General features: G+C 42.7%; 2 protein-coding genes across 4 annotated transcripts in view; one reads left to right on the forward strand and one right to left on the reverse strand.

The window, feature by feature from the left end:
- Positions 1–22260, forward strand: part of LOC115156269 (tubulin alpha-4A chain-like) — a 131488-nt gene that overhangs the window by 96679 nt on the left and 12549 nt on the right. The window lies entirely within an intron of this gene.
- The window catches only part of ptprna (protein tyrosine phosphatase receptor type Na), a 74812-nt gene that overhangs the window by 48562 nt on the left and 3990 nt on the right, over positions 1–22260 (reverse strand). For all 3 annotated transcript variants that reach the window (XM_029702047.1, XM_029702044.1, XM_029702045.1), the window contains exon 2: positions 11014–11064. In XM_029702047.1, coding sequence (XP_029557907.1) covers positions 11014–11064 — 51 coding nt within the window. The remainder of the gene's footprint in view (positions 1–11013; positions 11065–22260) is intronic.

Here is a 22260-nt window from a genome sequence, read left to right on the forward strand (position 1 = left end):
GAGTGGCGCAGCATTCTAAGACACTGCATTGCAATACTTGAGCCAACGCTACAGACCCGGGTTCGATCCCGGGCTGCGTCACAACCGGCCGTGACTGGGAGTCACACAGGGTGGTACACGATTGGCCCAGCGTCATCTGGGTTAGGGGAGGCCGCTGTGTTCTTGGGAACCTTCAATGCTGCAGAAGTGTTTTGGTACCCTTAACAAGATCAACACAATCCTCTACGGAAAATTCCTTCAACCTCATTTCTTGGTTTTTGCTCTGACATGCATTGCCAACTGTGGGACCTTTATATAGACATGTGTGTGCTTTTCCAAATCATGTCCAATCAATTGAATTTACCACAGGTGGTGTTACGTACACCTCTTAGTGGAGGGAACGCAACACCCCGCAACATCTCAGATACCCGTGGAGTGAATAAAGGTAATGTGATTGTAGGTGCTGGTAAGGATGACAGAGGTAGACTATATTATCGTTTACAGGGAATTTATTTTTCCTTCACACAGTAAAGTGGGGGAAAGGGGCTGGATGGAACCTAAGCTAAGAAAGTTAAAGTTAAAGAGCTCCCTCTCCTACCTTACCTGCCTACCCACTTCTTACCTGCCTTCCCACTACTTACCTATTCTTAACGCCACCTAGCACGCTAACCAAAATACAGGGGGTAGTCCGCCCAGGTCTTCCCTAGTGTGCATAGACAGAGTATATACTACGGGTAATGTATGCCCACAGGCCTCTTGCCTAAACACTCCCAAGGTGCCTTCCCCTTCCCCCTGGGATCCAGTGAAACAGAATAAGTCACCAAACTCAGTGAACAATTTTAATAAACCAAAAACACTAGGTACTATAACAAACACATACCTGCAGGACCGGCTACAAAATACCTTACAACAAATTTACCAGACCCACAATAATCAACACAGCACATAAAAAGAAGCTCTCCCTTTGAACTAAGGAACACGGGCTTTTCAAGCTGCAGAAGGAGTCGGCAATTGCAGACAGCTGTATCCCTTGACGAGAGGGCGGGGTCAGAGCTCCAATTTGCAATAGGGCTGACCAATCAGCTGCTTGGAATCCAGGAAGCCATCCTGAAACACACACACACACACACACACACACACACACACACACACACACACACACACACACACACACACACACACACACACACACACACACAAACACATACGAACCCAAAATAGCACAGAAACTGGGGAACATAACAGCTGGACTCCAATCAAGTTTCATGAACATCTCTAGGATGATCAATGGTTACAGGATGCACCTGAGCTCAATTTCAAGTCTCATAGCTAAGGGTTTGAATACTTATGTAAATAAGATATTTCTGTTTTTTAATATTTTATAAATTTTCTAAACTTTCTAAATACCTGTTTTTGCTTTGTCATTATGGGGTATTGTGTGTAGATTGATGAGGATTTGTATTTATTTAATACATTTTAGAATAAGGCTGTAACGTAACAACATGTGGAAAAAGGGAAGGGGTCTGAATACTTTCCGAATGCACTGTGTACATCAACAAATTGGCAAGGGCACTAGAACGGTCTACAGCACCCAGCCTCACCCTCCTAGAACTTAAAGTCAAATGTCTACTGTTTACTGATGATCTGGTGCTTCTGTCCCCAAACAAGGAGGGCCTACAGCAGCACCTAGATCTTCTGCACAGATTCTGCCAGACCTGGGCCCTGACAGTAAATCTCAGTAAGACAAAAATAATGGTGTTCCAAAAAAAGGTCCAGTTGCCAGAACCACAAATACAAATTCCATCTAGACACCGTTGCCCTTGAGCACACAAAAAACTATACATACCTCGGCCTAAACATCAGCGCCACAGGTAACTTCCACAAAGCTGTGAACGATCTGAGAGACAAGGCAAGAAGGGCCTTCTATGCCATCAAAAGGAACATAAAATTTGACATACCAATTTTCCAACTTTCCAGTTGCCACTATGCTTTAGGGTAGGTAGAGTTCTCCTGGCATCAGACAAACCCAAATTCACCACATCGGACTGCCAGATGGTGTCCCACTGTAGCTCAGTTGGTAGAGCATGGCGCTTGCAACGCCAACGCCAAGGTTGAGGGTTTGATTCCCACTGCGGGGCCAGTATTTAAAAATGTAATAAAAATGTATACACTCTACTGTAAGTCGCTCTGGATAACAGTGTCTGCTAAATGACTAAAATGTAAATGTGTCGTGTGATTCATTGCTGCAGACACTCAGTGACAATAACCTGGACATAGAGACATAGAAAAACATGGACGGTCAGACTCAGTGACTATAATCTGGCCATAGAGACGTCATAGAAAAACATGGAAGGTCAGAGAAGAGAGATGATGTAAACACTGTGGGTCAGCTGAGCTAGCGAATAAGCAGCACTTCCTACTCCACTGCTGCAAATAGGACTCAATCAGAGGTACTTATCTCCTGCATTTGTTTTTAGATCGAGCGGCAGATAATGTCCTGGTCTGTCCAAATATAATAGAGACAGTAGATCTAGCTGGTCTGTCGTAATATAATAGAGACAGTAGATCTAGCTGGCCTGTCGTAATATAATAGAGACAGTAGATCTAGCTGGTCTGTCGTAATATAATAGAGACAGTAGATCTAGCTGGTCTGCCATAATATAATAGAGACAGTAGATCTAGCTGGTCTGTCATAATATAGTAGAGACAGTAGATCTAGCTGGTCTGTCATAATATAATAGAGACAGTAGATCCAGCTGATCTGTCATAATACAATAGAGACAGTAGATCTAGCTGGTCTGTCATAATATAATAGAGACAGTAGATCTAGCTGATCTGTCATAATACAATAGAGACAGTAGATCTAGCTGGTCTGTCATTGTCACGTTCACTGTCTTCAAACTCCCTGTCGTAAATAAACCAAGGCGCAGCGTGCATGGAATTCCACATCTTTTAATGAAGATGAAATTCACAACAACAAAAAAACAGAAGAAAAACGAAACAGAAGAAAAGAGAAACGTGACGTTCTGGCAGCTACACAAAAACAAGATCCCACAATCACAGGTGGGAAAAGGCTGCCTAAGTATGATTCCCAATCAGAGACAACGATAGACAGCTGTCTCTGATTAGGAACCATACTCAGCCAAAAACAAAGAAACAGACAACATAGATTGCCCCCCCCACATCACACCCTGACCTAACCAAATAGAGAAATAAAAAGTCTCTCTCAGGTCAGGGCGTGACAGTCATAATATAATAGAGACAGTAGATCTAGCTGGTCTGTCGTAATATAATAGAGACAGTAGATCCAGCTGGTCTGTCATAATATAGTAGAGACAGTAGATCTAGCTGGTCTGTCATAATATAATAGAGACAGTAGATCTAGCTCGTCTGTCATAATATAATAGAGACAGTAGATCTAGCTGGTCTGTCATAATATAATAGAGTAGATCTAGCTGGTCTGTCGTAATATAATAGAGACAGTAGATCTAGCTGGTCTGTCATAATATAATAGAGACAGTAGATCTAGCTGGTCTGTCGTAATATAATAGAGACAGTAGATCTAGCTGGTCTGTCATAATATAATAGAGACAGTAGATCTAGCTGGTCTGTCATAATATAATAGAGACAGTAGATCTAGCTGGTCTGTTATAATATAGTAGAGACAGTAGATCTAGCTGGTCTGTCATAATATAATAGAGACAGTAGATCCAGCTGGTCTGTCATAATATAATAGAGACAGTAGATCTAGCTGGTCTGTCATAATATAATAGAGTAGATCTAGCTGGTCTGTCGTAATATAATAGAGACAGTAGATCTAGCTGGTCTGTCATAATATAATAGAGACAGTAGATCTAGCTGGTCTGTCGTAATATAATAGAGACAGTAGATCTAGCTGGTCTGTCATAATATAATAGAGACAGTAGATCTAGCTGGTCTGTCATAATATAATAGAGACAGTAGATCTAGCTGGTCTGTTATAATATAGTAGAGACAGTAGATCTAGCTGGTCTGTCATAATATAATAGAGACAGTAGATCTAGCTGGTCTGTCATAATATAATAGAGACAGTAGATCTAGCTGGTCTGTCATAATATAATAGAGACAGTAGATCTAGCTGGTCTGTCATAATATAGTAGAGACAGTAGATCTAGCTGGTCTGTCATAATATAATAGAGTAGATCTAGCTGGTCTGTCATAATATAATAGAGACAGTAGATCTAGTTGGTCTGTCATAATGTATGACATTAGTTCTGCCATGTCATTTACATGAGCCCTTGTAGATGTATGTCTTTCTTCTTTTCGTGTATCATGTTCTATGTATATTTGTTTTGGTTGATATACAGCACACACACATATATATATATATATATATATATATATATACATATTGTTAATTTATGTCATACTTCATCTACATTGCTTTGACAACAGTGGCAACCACTCATTCATGCTTGTAAAGCATTTATTGAATTGGGAGAGAGAGAGAGAGAGAGAGAGAGAGAATTGGTACAAAATATGTAGAGTACTGCACACACTACAATTACTTAGGTTTAAAAATAAGCTCAACTGGACACCTTAATGAGGTAGTGAATGAACAGAGAGAGAAAGCACGCAGGGCATTCTACACCATTAAAAAACTAATTCAAATTGAAATACCTATTAAAATTTGGCTAAAACTAATTGAATGTGTCATTGAACCAATTCCACTTCATGGGTGTGGGGTCCACTTGCAAAACAAGATTTCACCCTTTGGGACAAACACCCCATTGAAACTCTGCATGCAGAGTTCTGTAAGATTCTCCTACATGTCCAGAGGAAAACTACAAACAATGCATGCAGGGCAGAAATAGGCCAATATCCACTAATAATAAAAACTCCAAAAAGAGCAATTAAGTTTTGGAAACATCTAAAATACAGTGACCCCCTCTCATATCATTACCAAGCCCTGCAATGCCAAGAGCTGAGCAAAGAAAAGAGTCCCATCATCCAGCTGGTCCTGGGGCTGAGTTCACAAACCTGTTCTACTAACACACTGAAGCCTCAGGACCAGAACATCCAATCAATCAGAATAAACCAAATTACAACACAGTCAAAACATAGCTACATTGCTTATTGGGAAACACAAGCACAAGCACAAAGCAAAATGCAGTGCTATCTGGCCCTAAATCGACAGTACACCGTGGCTAACTATTTGACCATGGTTACTGATCAAAACCTTAAAAAAACCTTGACAAAGTACAGGCTCAGTGAGCACAGCCTTGCCATTGAGAAGGGTAGACACAGGAAAACATGGTTCCCTGTAGAGGAAAGGCTGTGTGACCACTGCACAACAGCAGAACCTGAGACACAGCTGCATTTCCTGACAAAATGAGGGACAGTGTCTGACAGACCAACCAACCTGTACATGTCCTCTACTGAATGCTTATTGTTATTTTTCAATGTATGGTTACTTTGACCCTTGGGTATTTTTGTTACTGTTGTTCCGTTGACAATATTGATTATTATTATTAATTATGTTAATATTTTAAATGTCCAAAGTAAGCTTTGGCAATATGTACATTGTTACATCATGCAAATAAAGCAAATTGAATTGAATGAGAGAGAGAAGAGAGAGAGAGAGAGAGAAAGAGAGGAGAGGAGAAAGAGAATGAGAGAGACAGAGGAGAGAGAAAGAGAGAGAGAGGGAGAGAGGAGAGAGAGAATGAGAGCGAGGAGAGGGAAAGAGAGGAGAGAGAATGAGAGAGACAGAGAAGAGAGAGGAGAGAGAGGAGAGAGAGAATGTTAGAGAGGAGAGAGGAGAGAGAGAGAACGTTAGAGAGGAGAGAGAGGAGAGAAAGAATGAGAGGGAGAGAGAGAGAGAACGTTAGAGAGGAGAGAGAGGAGAGAGAGAACGTTAGAGAGGAGAGAGAGGAGAGAGAGAACGTTAGAGAGGAAAGAGAGGAGAGAGAGAGAGAGAACGTTAGAGAGGAGAGAGAGGGGAGAAAGGATGAGAGAGGGAGAGAGAGAGAGAATGTTAGAGAGGAGAGAGAGGAGAGAGAGAGAACATTAGAGAGGAGAGAGAGGAGAGAGAGAGAACATTAGAGAGGAGAGAGAGGAGAGAAAGAATGAGAGCGAGAGATTGTGGGGGTGTTGACCCAGCTGCCTTCATCCTGATGATGTCACCGTTGCCGTAGAAACAATATGTAGTAGCGGGCAGGGGCTCTGACGAGGAGAGGAGAGGCAGGGAGGGAGGTGACGGAGAGAGGAGAAGGAGATGTGGCCTGTGTGTGTCTACCCTTCTCTCATACACCTACGACAATAAACACACACACATACACCCCAACGCACTTATTACCACAATAACCACCTCCACCACCACACACACACACACACACACTGAAAATACAGAATGATATGTCACGGCATGTAACACACAGGGTACTATCAGTGTCGTTCAATCTCTATGCTGAAACACACATATATGTGTGTTTCAATCTCTATGCTGAAACACTCTCTCTCCTCTCTCTCTCCTCTCTCTCCTCTCTAACGTTCTCTCTCTCTCCTCTCTATCATTCTCTCTCTCTCCTCTCTCTCTCTCATATATATATATATATTGTAATGAAAACAGCAAGCAGGGAGCAGGTCTCGAACCCTCGACCTTCAAGCCCGAAGTCCGGCGCGCTATCGACTGTGCCGCAAAAGCATGCTCGAGCGGCAGAGTCGATTTCCGCGCTTATAAACCAAGGGTCGTTACAATATATATATATATATGCATGTTAACTCAAGCTCAGCCACGAAACCCTATCCCACATACCTAAGCCTCCCCTACCGTAACAACTAGTCATCCCATGAATATATGATACATAACAGACACCCCATCCATCATAACACTGAACCAAGCTGCAGAGATAGATACATCCGCTCAACAGATCCAGAACAAACCAACAGTCTTACATCTGCTTAACATATCTGAAGTAAACCAACAGTGGTGCCCAGCTAGCTACGGTTGTGTGTCTGTGGTACCTAGCTAGCTACGGTTGTGTGTCTGTGTCTGTGGTACCTAGCTAGCTACGGTTGTGTGTCTGTGTCTGTGGTACCTAGCTAGCTAAGGTTGTGTGTCTGTGGTACCTAGCTAGCTACGGTTGTGTGTCTGTGTCTGTGGTACCTAGCTAGCTAAGGTTGTGTGTCTGTGGTACCTAGCTAGCTAAGGTTGTGTGTCTGTGGTACCTAGCTAGCTAAGGTTTTGTGTCGGTGGTACCTAGCTAGCTAAGGTTGTGTGTCTGTGTCTGTGGTACCTAGCTAGCTAAGGTTGTGTGTCTGTGGTACCTAGCTAGCTAAGGTTGTGTGTCTGTGGTACCTAGCTAGCTAAGGTTGTGTGTCTGTGGTACCTAGCTAGCTAAGGTTGTGTGTCTGTGGTACCTAGCTAGCTAAGGTTTTGTGTCTGTGGTACCTACTGTAGCTAGCTAAGGTTTTGTGTCTGTGTCTGTGGTACCTACTGTAGCTAGCTAGCTAAGGTTTTGTGTCTGTGGTACCTACTGTAGCTAGCTAGCTAAGGTTTTGTGTCTGTGTCTGTGGTACCTACTGTAGCTAGCTAGGGTTTTGTGTCTGTGTCTGTGGTACCTACTGTAGCTAGCTAAGGTTTTGTGTCTGTGTCTGTGGTACCTTGCCAGCTACGTACTTGCAATGAGGGATGAGGATGGGACAGAGTGTAAATAATTCAGTTCTGTCGGCGGCTGTGTGGTGCAGCGTGTTATGGGTTAGGTCCTGCTGGGATGGTGAGTGTGTGTGTGAGTGTGTTGTAAGTTCGGTCTTGCTGGGATGGAAGAAAGCAAGACGAAGGCTGTTTAAATGTTGATGATGCAGGAAGCGTGTGTATAATCATTACAGGATATGAGCAAAGTTCTCGATTTTGTGCTCTACTCCAGTAGGCTGTGATGTCAGGAATGATATATGCCCTGTTTTAGATACAGAGGGGGTTTGGTGGTGGTGTGGACATACTACTACTGTGGAATCAGGACAGAGGGGGTTTGGTGGTGGTGTGGACATACTACTACTGTGGAATCAGGACAGAGGGGGTTTGGTGTGGGGGGGTTGGAAATACTACTACTGTGGAATCAGGACAGAGGGGGTTTGGTGGTGGGGTTGGACATACTACTACTGTGGAATCAGGACAGAGGGGGTTTGCTGGTGGTGTGGACATACTACTACTGTGGAATCAGGACAGAGGGGGTTTGGTGTGGGGGGGTGGACATACTACTACTGTGGAATCAGGACAGAGGGGGTTTGGTGGTGGGGTGGACATACTACTACTGTGGAATCAGGACAGAGGGGGTTTGGTGGTGGGGTGGACATACTACTACTGTGGAATCAGGACAGAGGGGGTTTGGTGTGGGGGGGGTGGACATACTACTACTGTGGAATCAGGACAGAGTGGGTTTGGTGTGGGGGGGTGGACATACTGCTACTGTGGAATCAGGACAGAGGGGGTTTGGTGGTGGTGTGGACATACTACTACTGTGGAATCAGGACAGAGGGGGTTTGGTGGTGGGGGTGGACATACTACTACTGTGGAATCAGGACAGAGGGGGTTTGGTGGTGGGGGGTTGGACATAATACTACTGTGGAATCAGGACAGAGGGGGTTTGGTGTGGGGGGGTGGACATACTACTACTGTGGAATCAGGACAGGACCTCCAAGTAATAAGGAAAGTGCTCCCTCTGTCTAGCACACGGCAGGCCCATCGTCATACATTTAAACTTTTATTGTCACATGTACAAGTACAGTGAAGTGCCTTTCTTGCAAGCTCCAAACCCAAGAATACAGTAATTAATATCAATGTAATACTAAAAATGAACATAAATTAGAACAAAAACAGGAGAAATAAAAATAAGAAGAACACGAGACAGGCAGTTAACCCACTGTTCCTAGGCTGTCATTGTAAATAAGTGTTTGTTCTTTAACTGACTTGCCTCGTTAAATCAAGATATCAAAAAATTGTCATGCTGAAACAGGAAAGGGCCTTCCCCAAACTGTTCCCACAAAGTTGGAAGCAAAGAATCATCTAGAATGTCATTGTATGCTGTAGTGTTAAGATTGCCCTTCACTGGAACTAAGGGGCCTAGCTGAACCATGAAAAACAGCTTCTGACATTATTCCCTCCTCCACCAAACTTTACAGTTGGCACTACGCATTCGGGCTGGCAGCGTTCTCCTGGCATCTGCCAAACCCAGATTTGTGCATCGGACTGCCAAATAGTGAAGCATGATTCATCACTCCAGAGAACGCGTACTCCATTTTCTCCAGAGTCCAATGATGTAGAGCTTTACACCACTCCAACCGACGCTTGGCATTGTGCATGGTGATCTTAGGCTTGTGTTCGGCTGCTTGGCCATAGAAACCCATTTCATGAAGCTCCCGAGTAACAGTTTTTGTGCTGACGTTGCTTCCAGAGGCAGTTTGGAACTCGATAGTGAGTGTTGCAACCAAGGACAGACGATTTTTACGGGCTACGCGCTTCAGCACTCGCCGGTCCCGCTCTGTGAGCTTGTGTGGCCTACCACTTTGTGGCTGAGCCGTTGTTGCTCCTAGACATTTCCACCTCACAATAACAGCACTTACAGTTGACCGGGGCAGCTCTAGCAGGGCAGATATTGGACCAACTACTTAAACTAATGACACACAAATTATTGTATTTTTATTGTCTATATTGAATACATAATTTTAACATTCCCAGTGTAGGTTGGAAAAAGTATGTGAACCCCTACCCTAATGACCTCTCCAAAAGCTAATTGGAGTCAGGAGTCAGCTAACCTGGAGTCCAATCAATGAGACGAGATTAGAGATAGCTAGAGTTGGTTAGAGCTGCCCTAAAAATATTCTGTGGACAGATGAAATTTATGTTGAGGTGTTTGGAAGGAACACAACACTATGTGTGGAGAAAAAAAAGGCACAGCACTCCAACATCAAAACCCCATCCCAACTGTAAAGTATGGTGGAGGGAGCATCATGGTTTGGGGCTGCTTTGCTGCCTCGACGGAAAAATGAATTCCCAAATTCATCAAGACATTTTGCAGGAGAATGTAAGGCTATCTGTCTGCCAATTGAAGCTCAACAGAAGTTGGATGATGCAACAGGACAACGACGCAAAACACAAAAGTAAATCAACAACAGAATTGCTTCTACAGAAGAAAATATGCTTTCTGGAGTCGCCCAGTCAGAGTTCTGACCTCAACCCGATTGAGATGCTGTGACATGACCTCAAGGGAGCAATTCACACCAGACATCCCAAGAATTCTGCTGAACTGAAACAGTTTTGTAAAGAGGAATGGTCCAAAATTCCTCCTGACTGTTGTGCAGGTCTGATCCGCAGCTACAGAAAACGTTTGGTTGAGGTTATGGCTGCCAAAGGCGGCGAGCGTCAGAACCTGTGAAGTATGATTCCACCGTATTCCTATATTGTCCTTTTGCTCGTTTGATAACCCTGCAGAGGTCGCAGCGGGACTTCCTGTCCTTGTTCCTGTCCTCAGCCGTAGCCTCAGGGTTGTCTGCGGTAGCCCTGTGTGTGGTAGTGCTGTCCTTTAGTTTAGTGCCAACCTCAGTGTTCATTTGTTGATTGGGGAAGCGATTCACGGGTACTTCCTGTTTTGATCTTCTTTTTGTAAACAAGCATGTCAGAAATGACGTTTTTAGAGAGATCCCAGGAGATACAGAGGGGATTCAGTTTGGTGGGGGGTATAAGCAGGACATGCTAATGTGGAAACAGGATGCAATACACAGTAGGTTTGGGAGAAGGACATAGAGTGGGGTTGGATGTGGTGGTGGGGGGGGGGGGGGGGGGGGGGGGGGGGGGGGGGGCAGGATAACCCGGGCTCACTGACTGAAGCTGACATGGTAAGCCTTATCTGGGCCAAATGTGTGCTACTCTCTAGGAGATACCGACCGCAGGGCAGGAGGTATAGGATAGGATTCTCAGCTAAGAGCACACACACACACACACACACACACACACACAGACACAGACACACACACACACACACAGGATAGGATACTCACCGTCAGAGCAGAACTGTTCCCTGGAGCACAGCCTCCTCTCAAACACACAACCTGAGAGAGAGAGAGAGAGAGAGAGGGAGGGAGGGAGAGAGGGAAGAGAGAAAGATAGAGGGAGGGGAGAGAAACAGAGGATAGAGAAAGTGAGAGTGAGAGAGGGATTAATAGCAGCTCTGCTAAAAGCATTCATTGATTGAAAGGGACTAGATTAGACCTGTTGATGGAAACTGTAGGTTCTAAAGTAGGTAGGTTCTAAAGTAGGTTCTAAAGGGACTATATTAGACCTGTTGATGGAAACTGTTACAGTAGGTTCTAAAGGGACTAGATTATACCTGTTGATGGAAACTGTTACAGTAGGTTCTAAAGGGACTAGATTAGACCTGTTGGTGGAAACTGTTACAGTAGGTTCTAAAGGGACTAGATTATACCTGTTGATGGAAACTGTTACAGTAGGTTCTAAAGGGACTAGATTAGACCTGTTGGTGGAAACTGTTACAGTAGGTTCTAAAGGGACTAGATTAGACCTGTTGATGGAAACTGTTACAGTAGGTTCTAAAGGGACTAGATTAGACCTGTTGATGGAAACTGTTACAGTAGGTTCTAAAGGGACTAGATTAGACCTGTTGATGGAAACTGTTACAGTAGGTTCTAAAGGGACTAGATTATACCTGTTGATGGAAACTGTTACAGTAGGTTCTAAAGGGACTAGATTAGACCTGTTGATGGAAACTGTTACAGTAGGTTCTAAAGGGACTAGATTAGACCTGTTGATGGAAACTGTTACAGTAGGTTCTAAAGGGACTAGATTAGACCTGTTGATGGAAACTGTTACAGTAGGTTCTAAAGGGACTAGATTATACCTGTTGATGGAAACTGTTACAGTAGGTTCTAAAGGGACTAGATTATACCTGTTGATGGAAACTGTTACAGTAGGTTCTAAAGGGACTAGATTATACCTGTTGATGGAAACTGTTACAGTAGGTTCTAAAGGGACTAGATTATACCTGTTGATGGAAACTGTTACAGTAGGTTCTAAAGGGACTAGATTAGACCTGTTGATGGAAACTGTTACAGTAGGTTCTAAAGGGACTAGATTAGACCTGTTGATGGAAACTGTTACAGTAGGTTCTAAAGGGACTAGATTATACCTGTTGATGGAAACTGTTACAGTAGGTTCTAAAGGGACTAGATTATACCTGTTGATGGAAACTGTTACAGTAGGTTCTAAAGGGACTAGATTAGACCTGTTGATGGAAACTGTTACAGTAGGTTCTAAAGGGACTAGATTAGACCTGTTGATGGAAACTGTTACAGTAGGTTCTAATGGGACTAGATTAGACCTGTTGATGGAAACTGTTACAGTAGGTTCTAAAGGGACTAGATTATACCTGTTGATGGAAACTGTTACAGTAGGTTCTAAAGGGACTAGATTATACCTGTTGATGGAAACTGTTACAGTAGGTTCTAAAGGGACTAGATTAGACCTGTTGATGGAAACTGTTACAGTAGGTTCTAAAGGGACTAGATTAGACCTGTTGATGGAAACTGTTACAGTAGGTTCTAAAGGGACTAGATTATACCTGTTGATGGAAACTGTTACAGTAGGTTCTAAAGGGACTAGATTAGACCTGTTGATGGAAACTGTTACAGTAGGTTCTAAAGGGACTAGATTAGACCTGTTGATGGAAACTGTTACAGTAGGTTCTAAAGGGACTAGATTATACCTGTGATGGAAACTGTTACAGTAGGTTCTAAAGGGACTAGATTATACCTGTTGATGGAAACTGTTACAGTAGGTTCTAAAGGGACTAGATTAGACCTGTTGATGGAAACTGTTACAGTAGGTTCTAAAGGGACTAGATTAGACCTGTTGATGGAAACTGTTACAGTAGGTTCTAATGGGACTAGATTAGACCTGTTGATGGAAACTGTTACAGTAGGTTCTAAAGGGACTAGATTATACCTGTTGATGGAAACTGTTACAGTAGGTTCTAAAGGGACTAGATTATACCTGTTGATGGAAACTGTTACAGTAGGTTCTAAAGGGACTAGATTATACCTGTTGGTGGAAACTGTTACAGTAGGTTCTAAAGGGACTAGATTATACCTGTTGGTGGAAACTGTTACAGTAGGTTCTAAAGGGACTAGATTAGACCTGTTGGTGGAAACTGTTACAGTAGGTTCTAAAGGGACTAGATTATACCTGTTGGTGGAAACTGTTACAGTAGGTTCTAAAGGGACTAGATTAGACCTGTTGATGGAAACTGTTACAGTAGGTTCTAAAGGGACTAGATTATACCTGTTGATGGAAACTGTTACAGTAGGTTCTAAAGGGACTAGATTAGACCTGTTGATGGAAACTGTTACAGTAGGTTCTAAAGGGACTAGATTATACCTGTTGATGGAAACTGTTACAGTAGGTTCTAAAGGGACTAGATTAGACCTGTTGATGGAAACTGTTACAGTAGGTTCTAAAGGGACTAGATTAGACCTGTTGATGGAAACTGTTACAGTAGGTTCTAAAGGGACTAGATTATACCTGTTGATGGAAACTGTTACAGTAGGTTCTAAAGGGACTAGATTATACCTGTTGATGGAAACTGTTACAGTAGGTTCTAAAGGGACTAGATTAGACCTGTTGATGGAAACTGTTACAGTAGGTTCTAAAGGGACTAGATTAGACCTGTTGATGGAAACTGTTACAGTAGGTTCTAATGGGACTAGATTAGACCTGTTGATGGAAACTGTTACAGTAGGTTCTAAAGGGACTAGATTATACCTGTTGATGGAAACTGTTACAGTAGGTTCTAAAGGGACTAGATTATACCTGTTGATGGAAACTGTTACAGTAGGTTCTAAGGGACTAGATTATACCTGTTGGTGGAAACTGTTACAGTAGGTTCTAAAGGGACTAGATTATACCTGTTGGTGGAAACTGTTACAGTAGGTTCTAAAGGGACTAGATTAGACCTGTTGGTGGAAACTGTTACAGTAGGTTCTAAAGGGACTAGATTATACCTGTTGGTGGAAACTGTTACAGTAGGTTCTAAAGGGACTAGATTAGACCTGTTGATGGAAACTGTTACAGTAGGTTCTAAAGGGACTAGATTATACCTGTTGATGGAAACTGTTACAGTAGGTTCTAAAGGGACTAGATTAGACCTGTTGATGGAAACTGTTACAGTAGGTTCTAAAGGGACTAGATTATACCTGTTGATGGAAACTGTTACAGTAGGTTCTAAAGGGACTAGATTATACCTGTTGATGGAAACTGTTACAGTAGGTTCTAAAGGGACTAGATTAGACCTGTTGATGGAAACTGTTACAGTAGGTTCTAAAGGGACTAGATTAGACCTGTTGATGGAAACTGTTACAGTAGGTTCTAAAGTAGGTAGGTTCTAAAGTAGGTTCTAAAGTAGGTAGGTTCTAAAGTAGGTTCTAAAGGGACTAGATTATACCTGTTGATGGAAACTGTTACAGTAGGTTCTAAAGGGACTAGATTATACCTGTTGGTGGAAACTGTTACAGTAGGTTCTAAAGGGACTAGATTATACCTGTTGATGGAAACTGTTACAGTAGGTTCTAAAGGGACTAGATTATACCTGTTGATGGAAACTGTTACAGTAGGTTCTAAAGGGACTAGATTATACCTGTTGGTGGAAACTGTTACAGTAGGTTCTAAAGGGACTAGATTAGACCTGTTGATGGAAACTGTTACAGTAGGTTCTAAAGGGACTAGATTATACCTGTTGATGGAAACTGTTACAGTAGGTTCTAAAGGGACTAGATTATACCTGTTGATGGAAACTGTTACAGTAGGTTCTAAAGGGACTAGATTAGACCTGCTGATGGAAACTGTTACAGTAGGTTCTAAAGGGACTAGATTAGACCTGTTGATGGAAACTGTTACAGTAGGTTCTAAAGGGACTATATTAGACCTGTTGATGGAAACTGTTACAGTAGGTTCTAAAGGGACTAGATTAGACCTGTTGATGGAAACTGTTACAGTAGGTTCTAAAGGGACTAGATTAGACCTGCTGATGGAAACTGTTACAGTAGGTTCTAAAGGGACTAGATTAGACCTGTTGATGGAAACTGTTACAGTAGGTTCTAAAGGGACTAGATTAGACCTGTTGATGGAAACTGTTACAGTAGGTTCTAAAGGGACTAGATTATACCTGTTGATGGAAACTGTTACAGTAGGTTCTAAAGGGACTAGATTATACCTGTTGGTGGAAACTGTTACAGTAGGTTCTAAAGGGACTAGATTAGACCTGTTGATGGAAACTGTTACAGTAGGTTCTAAAGGGACTAGATTAGACCTGTTGATGGAAACTGTTACAGTAGGTTCTAAAGGGACTAGATTATACCTGTTGATGGAAACTGTTACAGTAGGTTCTGAAGGGACTAGATTATACCTGTTGATGGAACCTGTTACAGTAGGTTCTAAAGGGACTAGATTATACCTGTTGATGGAAACTGTTACAGTAGGTTCTAAAGGGACTAGATTAGACCTGTTGATGGAAACTGTTACAGTAGGTTCTAAAGGGACTAGATTAGACCTGTTGATGGAAACTGTTACAGTAGGTTCTAAAGGGACTAGATTATACCTGTTGATGGAAACTGTTACAGTAGGTTCTAAAGGGACTAGATTATACCTGTTGATGGAAACTGTTACAGTAGATTCTAAAGGGACTAGATTATACCTGTTGATGGAAACTGTTACAGTAGGTTCTAAAGGGACTAGATTATACCTGTTGATGGAAACTGTTACAGTAGGTTCTAAAGGGACTAGATTATACCTGTTGATGGAAACTGTTACAGTAGGTTCTAAAGGGACTAGATTATACCTGTTGATGGAAACTGTTACAGTAGGTTCTAAAGGGACTAGATTATACCTGTTGATGGAAACTGTTACAGTAGGTTCTAAAGGGACTAGATTAGACCTGTTGATGGAAACTGTTACAGTAGGTTCTAAAGGGACTAGATTATACCTGTTGATGGAAACTGTTACAGTAGGTTCTAAAGGGACTAGATTAGACCTGTTGATGGAAACTGTTACAGTAGGTTCTAAAGGGACTAGATTATACCTGTTGATGGAAACTGTTACAGTAGGTTCTAAAGGGACTAGATTAGACCTGTTGATGGAAACTGTTACAGTAGGTTCTAAAGGGACTAGATTAGACCTGTTGATGGAAACTGTTACAGTAGGTTCTAAAGGGACTAGATTAGACCTGTTGATGGAAACTGTTACAGTAGGTTCTAAAGGGACTAGATTAGACCTGTTGATAGAAACTGTTACAGTAGGTTCTAAAGGGACTAGATTATACCTGTTGATGGAAACTGTTACAGTAGGTTCTAAAGGGACTAGATTATACCTGTTGATGGAAACTGTTACAGTAGGTTCTAAAGGGACTAGATTAGACCTGTTGATGGAAACTGTTACAGTAGGTTCTAAAGGGACTAGATTAGACCTGTTGATGGAAACTGTTACAGTAGGTTCTAAAGGGACTAGATTAGACCTGTTGATGGAAACTGTTACAGTAGGTTCTAAAGGGACTAGATTATACCTGTTGATGGAAACTGTTACAGTAGGTTCTAAAGGGACTAGATTATACCTGTTGATGGAAACTGTTACAGTAGGTTCTAAAGGGACTAGATTAGACCTGTTGATGGAAACTGTTACAGTAGGTTCTAAAGGGACTAGATTAGACCTGTTGATGGAAACTGTTACAGTAGGTTCTAAAGTAGGTAGGTTCTAAAGTAGGTTCTAAAGTAGGTAGGTTCTAAAGTAGGTTCTAAAGGGACTAGATTATACCTGTTGATGGAAACTGTTACAGTAGGTTCTAAAGGGACTAGATTAGACCTGTTGGTGGAAACTGTTACAGTAGGTTCTAAAGGGACTAGATTATACCTGTTGATGGAAACTGTTACAGTAGGTTCTAAAGGGACTAGATTATACCTGTTGGTGGAAACTGTTACAGTAGGTTCTAAAGGGACTAGATTAGACCTGTTGATGGAAACTGTTACAGTAGGTTCTAAAGGGACTAGATTATACCTGTTGATGGAAACTGTTACAGTAGGTTCTAAAGGGACTAGATTATAACTGTTGGTGGAAACTGTTACAGTAGGTTCTAAAGGGACTAGATTAGACCTGTTGATGGAAACTGTTACAGTAGGTTCTAAAGGGACTAGATTATACCTGTTGATGGAAACTGTTACAGTAGGTTCTAAAGGGACTAGATTATACCTGTTGATGGAAACTGTTACAGTAGGTTCTAAAGGGACTAGATTAGACCTGCTGATGGAAACTGTTACAGTAGGTTCTAAAGGGACTAGATTAGACCTGTTGATGGAAACTGTTACAGTAGGTTCTAAAGGGACTATATTAGACCTGTTGATGGAAACTGTTACAGTAGGTTCTAAAGGGACTAGATTAGACCTGTTGATGGAAACTGTTACAGTAGGTTCTAAAGGGACTAGATTAGACCTGCTGATGGAAACTGTTACAGTAGGTTCTAAAGGGACTAGATTAGACCTGTTGATGGAAACTGTTACAGTAGGTTCTAAAGGGACTAGATTAGACCTGTTGATGGAAACTGTTACAGTAGGTTCTAAAGGGACTAGATTATACCTGTTGATGGAAACTGTTACAGTAGGTTCTAAAGGGACTAGATTATACCTGTTGGTGGAAACTGTTACAGTAGGTTCTAAAGGGACTAGATTAGACCTGTTGATGGAAACTGTTACAGTAGGTTCTAAAGGGACTAGATTAGACCTGTTGATGGAAACTGTTACAGTAGGTTCTAAAGGGACTAGATTATACCTGTTGATGGAAACTGTTACAGTAGGTTCTGAAGGGACTAGATTATACCTGTTGATGGAACCTGTTACAGTAGGTTCTAAAGGGACTAGATTATACCTGTTGATGGAAACTGTTACAGTAGGTTCTAAAGGGACTAGATTATACCTGTTGGTGGAAACTGTTACAGTAGGTTCTAAAGGGACTAGATTAGACCTGTTGATGGAAACTGTTACAGTAGGTTCTAAAGGGACTAGATTATACCTGTTGATGGAAACTGTTACAGTAGGTTCTAAAGGGACTAGATTATACCTGTTGATGGAAACTGTTACAGTAGGTTCTAAAGGGACTAGATTATACCTGTTGATGGAACCTGTTACAGTAGGTTCTAAAGGGACTAGATTATACCTGTTGATGGAAACTGTTACAGTAGGTTCTAAAGGGACTAGATTAGACCTGTTGATGGAAACTGTTACAGTAGGTTCTAAAGGGACTAGATTAGACCTGTTGATGGAACCTGTTACAGTAGGTTCTAAAGGGACTAGATTAGACCTGTTGATGGAAACTGTTATAGTAGGTTCTAAAGGGACTAGATTAGACCTGTTGATGGAAACTGTTACAGTAGGTTCTAAAGGGACTAGATTAGACCTGTTGATGGAACCTGTTACAGTAGGTTCTAAAGGGACTAGATTAGACCTGTTGATGGAAACTGTTACAGTAGGTTCTAAAGGGACTAGATTAGACCTGTTGATGGAAACTGTTACAGTAGGTTCTAAAGGGACTAGATTAGACCTGTTGATGGAAACTGTTACAGTAGGTTCTAAAGGGACTAGATTATACCTGTTGATGGAAACTGTTACAGTAGGTTCTAAAGGGACTAGATTAGACCTGTTGATGGAAACTGTTACAGTAGGTTCTAAAGGGACTAGATTAGACCTGCTCTGATAATGTGAGCAGTGAGAACATCACACACTCTGCTGTTAGTAACATCATTAAGCAACAGCTCTCAGAGGAACACACCTAGCTAAATATACCCATCTGATTACATACAGAGTGTCTGTACAGTGGGCATCTAGGTCGTGACATAACAGCAAACAGCATTAGGTTCCTGTAGCACATATTCGCTCTGTCTCCGACGATGGAAGAGAAAGTGAACATGTCACACGGTGACAGGAAATGTGTGTTGCTTTATGTTATGTTGCATGTGTTAGAGAGAGGAGAGAGAGAGAGAGAGAGAGAGAGAGAGAGAGAGAGAGAGAGAGAGAGAGAGAGAGAGAGAGAGAGAGAGAGAGGAACATAACATTTGACATACCAATTAGGATCTGGCTAAAAATTACTTGAATCAGTTATTGAATCCATTGCCCTTTAATAAGGTTGTGAGGTCAGGGGTCCGCTCACCAACCAAGAATTCACAAAATGGGGCAAACACCAAATTGAGACTCTGCATGCAGAATTCTGCAACAATAGTCCCCTAAGCAAGCTGGTTTTGGAGCTCTCTTCACAAACACAAACAGACCCCACAGAGCCCCAGGACAGCAACACAATTAGACCCAACCAAATCATGAGAGAACAAAAAGAGAATTACTTGACACATTGGAAATAATTAACAAAAAAAACTGAGCAAACTAGAATGCTATTTGGCCCTAAACAGAGAGTACACAGTGGCAGAATACCTGACCACTGTGACTGACCCAAATTTAAGGAAATCTTTAACTATGTACAGACTCAGTGAGCATAGCCTTGCTATTGAGACAGACCACTGTATGTAGACCTGGCTCCCAAGAGAAGACAGGCTATGTGCACACTGCCCACAAAATGAGGTGGAAACTGAGCTGCACTTCCTAACCTCCTGCCAAATGTATGACCATATTAGAGATATATTTTCCTCAGATTACACAGATCCAGAAAGAATTCAAAAAACAAACCCAATTCTGATCAACTCTCTTAATCTATTGGGTGAAAAAACCAGTCTGCCATCGCAACAAGATGTGTGACCTGTTGCCACAAGAAAAGGACAACCAGTGAAGAACAAACACCATTGTAAATAAAACCCATATTTATATTTATTTACTTTCCCTTTTGTACTTTAACTATTTGCACACGACAAAATACATGTCTCTATTATTTTGTATCTTCTGTGAGTGTAATATTTACTGTTAATTTGTATTGTTTATTTCACTTTTGTGTATTATCTACTTCACTTGCTTTGGCAATGTTAATATATGTTTCCCATGTCTATAAAGCCCTTAAAATGAAATTGAGAGGCAGTGAGAGAGCGAGAGATGGCATTTATAGATAGAGGAGGTGGAGGGAGGTGGAGAGGGTATGGAGGCCCCGGGTAGATGTAGGTCTCTGTGTTGGCCACAGCTGGTCCAACAGACCATAGAGGCAGTGAAGCCAGACCTGTGTATGTGTTTGTGTGTGTGTGTGTGCGTGTGTGCGTGTGTGTGTGTGTGTGGGAAAGCCCTGGGCTGGTTAGTCAGGGTTTACTGCCAGCAGAACACAGGAGGACAAACACTGATAAAGAACTGGGACTATAAAACACAACTCAGATTAAAGCCTGAACTGGGACTATAAAACACAACTCAGATTAAAGTTGGAGGTGTGGTGTTATCACACTACCCATGTCAATTTTTTACAGCAAGGTGTGGGGTTTCTTCTCTCTCTCTCTCCTCTCTCTCTCCCCCCCCTCCTCTCTCTCTCTCTCTCTCTCTCTCTCTGTCTCTCTCTCTCTCTCTTCTCTCTCTCTCTCTCTCTTCCTTTTCCTATCTCTCTCCTTTCCCTCTCTCTCCTCTCCCTCTCTCTCTCTCTCTCTCTCTCTCTCTCTCCTCTCCTCTCCCCCCCCATCCCCCCCCCCCCCCCTCTCTCTCTCTCTCTCTCTCTGACTCAGTGACTGACATTCAGGTAATCTCCTCCACCAATCCACTCTCTCTCTATATATGCATATGCTGTGCTGTAGCAATTGATCCTGGGGTCGAGGTTAGACAGTGGTGTTTCTGGCGTGGCATGGAATGATTGATTAAGAACTGAAACCTGTGGAGGGGGGAGGGGATGATGCTTTCACACAGAGCAGAGTAAAGAGAGCTTCTGACAGCTGCCTGGACACACTGTACTGATCTCCTACATTATTATTTTCCAGTGGCAATACACTCAGACAGATACAAACACAGTGGCAGACACAGACACCTGAATCCTCCCAGCAGACCTGACATCTTTCAAATACTTTGAGTGATGTTATTGAACCTGCCTGGAAAGCAGTTTCAACAGAAAACCCAACATATAACCCAATCTTTGGAAACTAAAATGTACAATCGGAATTGCCCTTATTTCCCCAGAGTGGAACCAAAGCCTTGAGTGTTCATTGTGTCCTTCTCCATCATGTACCCAGCTAAAGTCTCCTGGTCTCATCCATCATGTACCCAGCTAAAGTCTCCTGGTCTCCTCCATCATGTACCCAGCTAAAGTCTCCTGGTCTCATCCTCCATCATGTACCCAGCTAAAGTCTCCTGGTCTCCTCCTTCATGTACCCAGCTAAAGTCTCCTGGTCTCATCCATCATGTACCCAGCTAAAGTCTCCTGGTCTCATCCTCCATCATGTACCCAGCTAAAGTCTCTTGGTCTCATCCTCCATCATGTACCCAGCTAAAGTCTCCTGGTCTCCTCCATCATGTACCCAGCTAAAGTCTCCTGGTCTCCTCCATCATGTACCCAGCTAAAGTCTCCTGGTCTCCTCCATCATGTACCCAGCTAAAGTCTCCTGGTCTCATCCATCATGTACCCAGCTAAAGTCTCCTGGTCTCCTCCATCATGTACCCAGCTAAAGTCTCCTGGTCTCCTCCATCATGTACCCAGCTAAAGCCTCCTGGTCTCCTCCATCATGTACCCAGCTAAAGTCTCCTGGTCTCCTCCATCATGTACCCAGCTAAAGTCTCCTGGTCTCCTCCATCATGTACCCAGCTAAAGTCTCCTGGTCTCCTCCATCATGCCATCAGGCTACCCATGCCTAAAGTCTCCTGGTCTCCTCCATCATGTACCCAGCTAAAGTCTCCTGGTCTCCCTCCATCATGTACCCAGCTAAAGTCTCCTGGTCTCCTCCATCATGTACCCAGCTAAAGTCTCCTGGTCTCATCCATCATGTACCCAGCTAAAGTCTCCTGGTCTCCTCCATCATGTACCCAGCTAAAGCCTCCTGGTCTCCTCCATCATGTACCCAGCTAAAGTCTCCTGGTCTCCTCCATCATGTACCCAGCTAAAGTCTCCTGGTCTCCTCCATCATGTACCCAGCTAAAGTCTCCTGGTCTCCTCCATCATGTACCCAGCTAAAGTCTCCTGGTCTCCTCCATCATGTACCCAGCTAAAGTCTCCTGGTCTCCTCCATCATGTACCCAGCTAAAGTCTCCTGGTCTCCTCCATCATGTACCCAGCTAAAGTCTCCTGGTCTCCTCCAT

This window comes from Salmo trutta, chromosome 20 (genome assembly GCF_901001165.1).
Source record: "Salmo trutta chromosome 20, fSalTru1.1, whole genome shotgun sequence".
Classification (NCBI taxonomy): Eukaryota; Metazoa; Chordata; class Actinopteri; order Salmoniformes; family Salmonidae; genus Salmo; species Salmo trutta.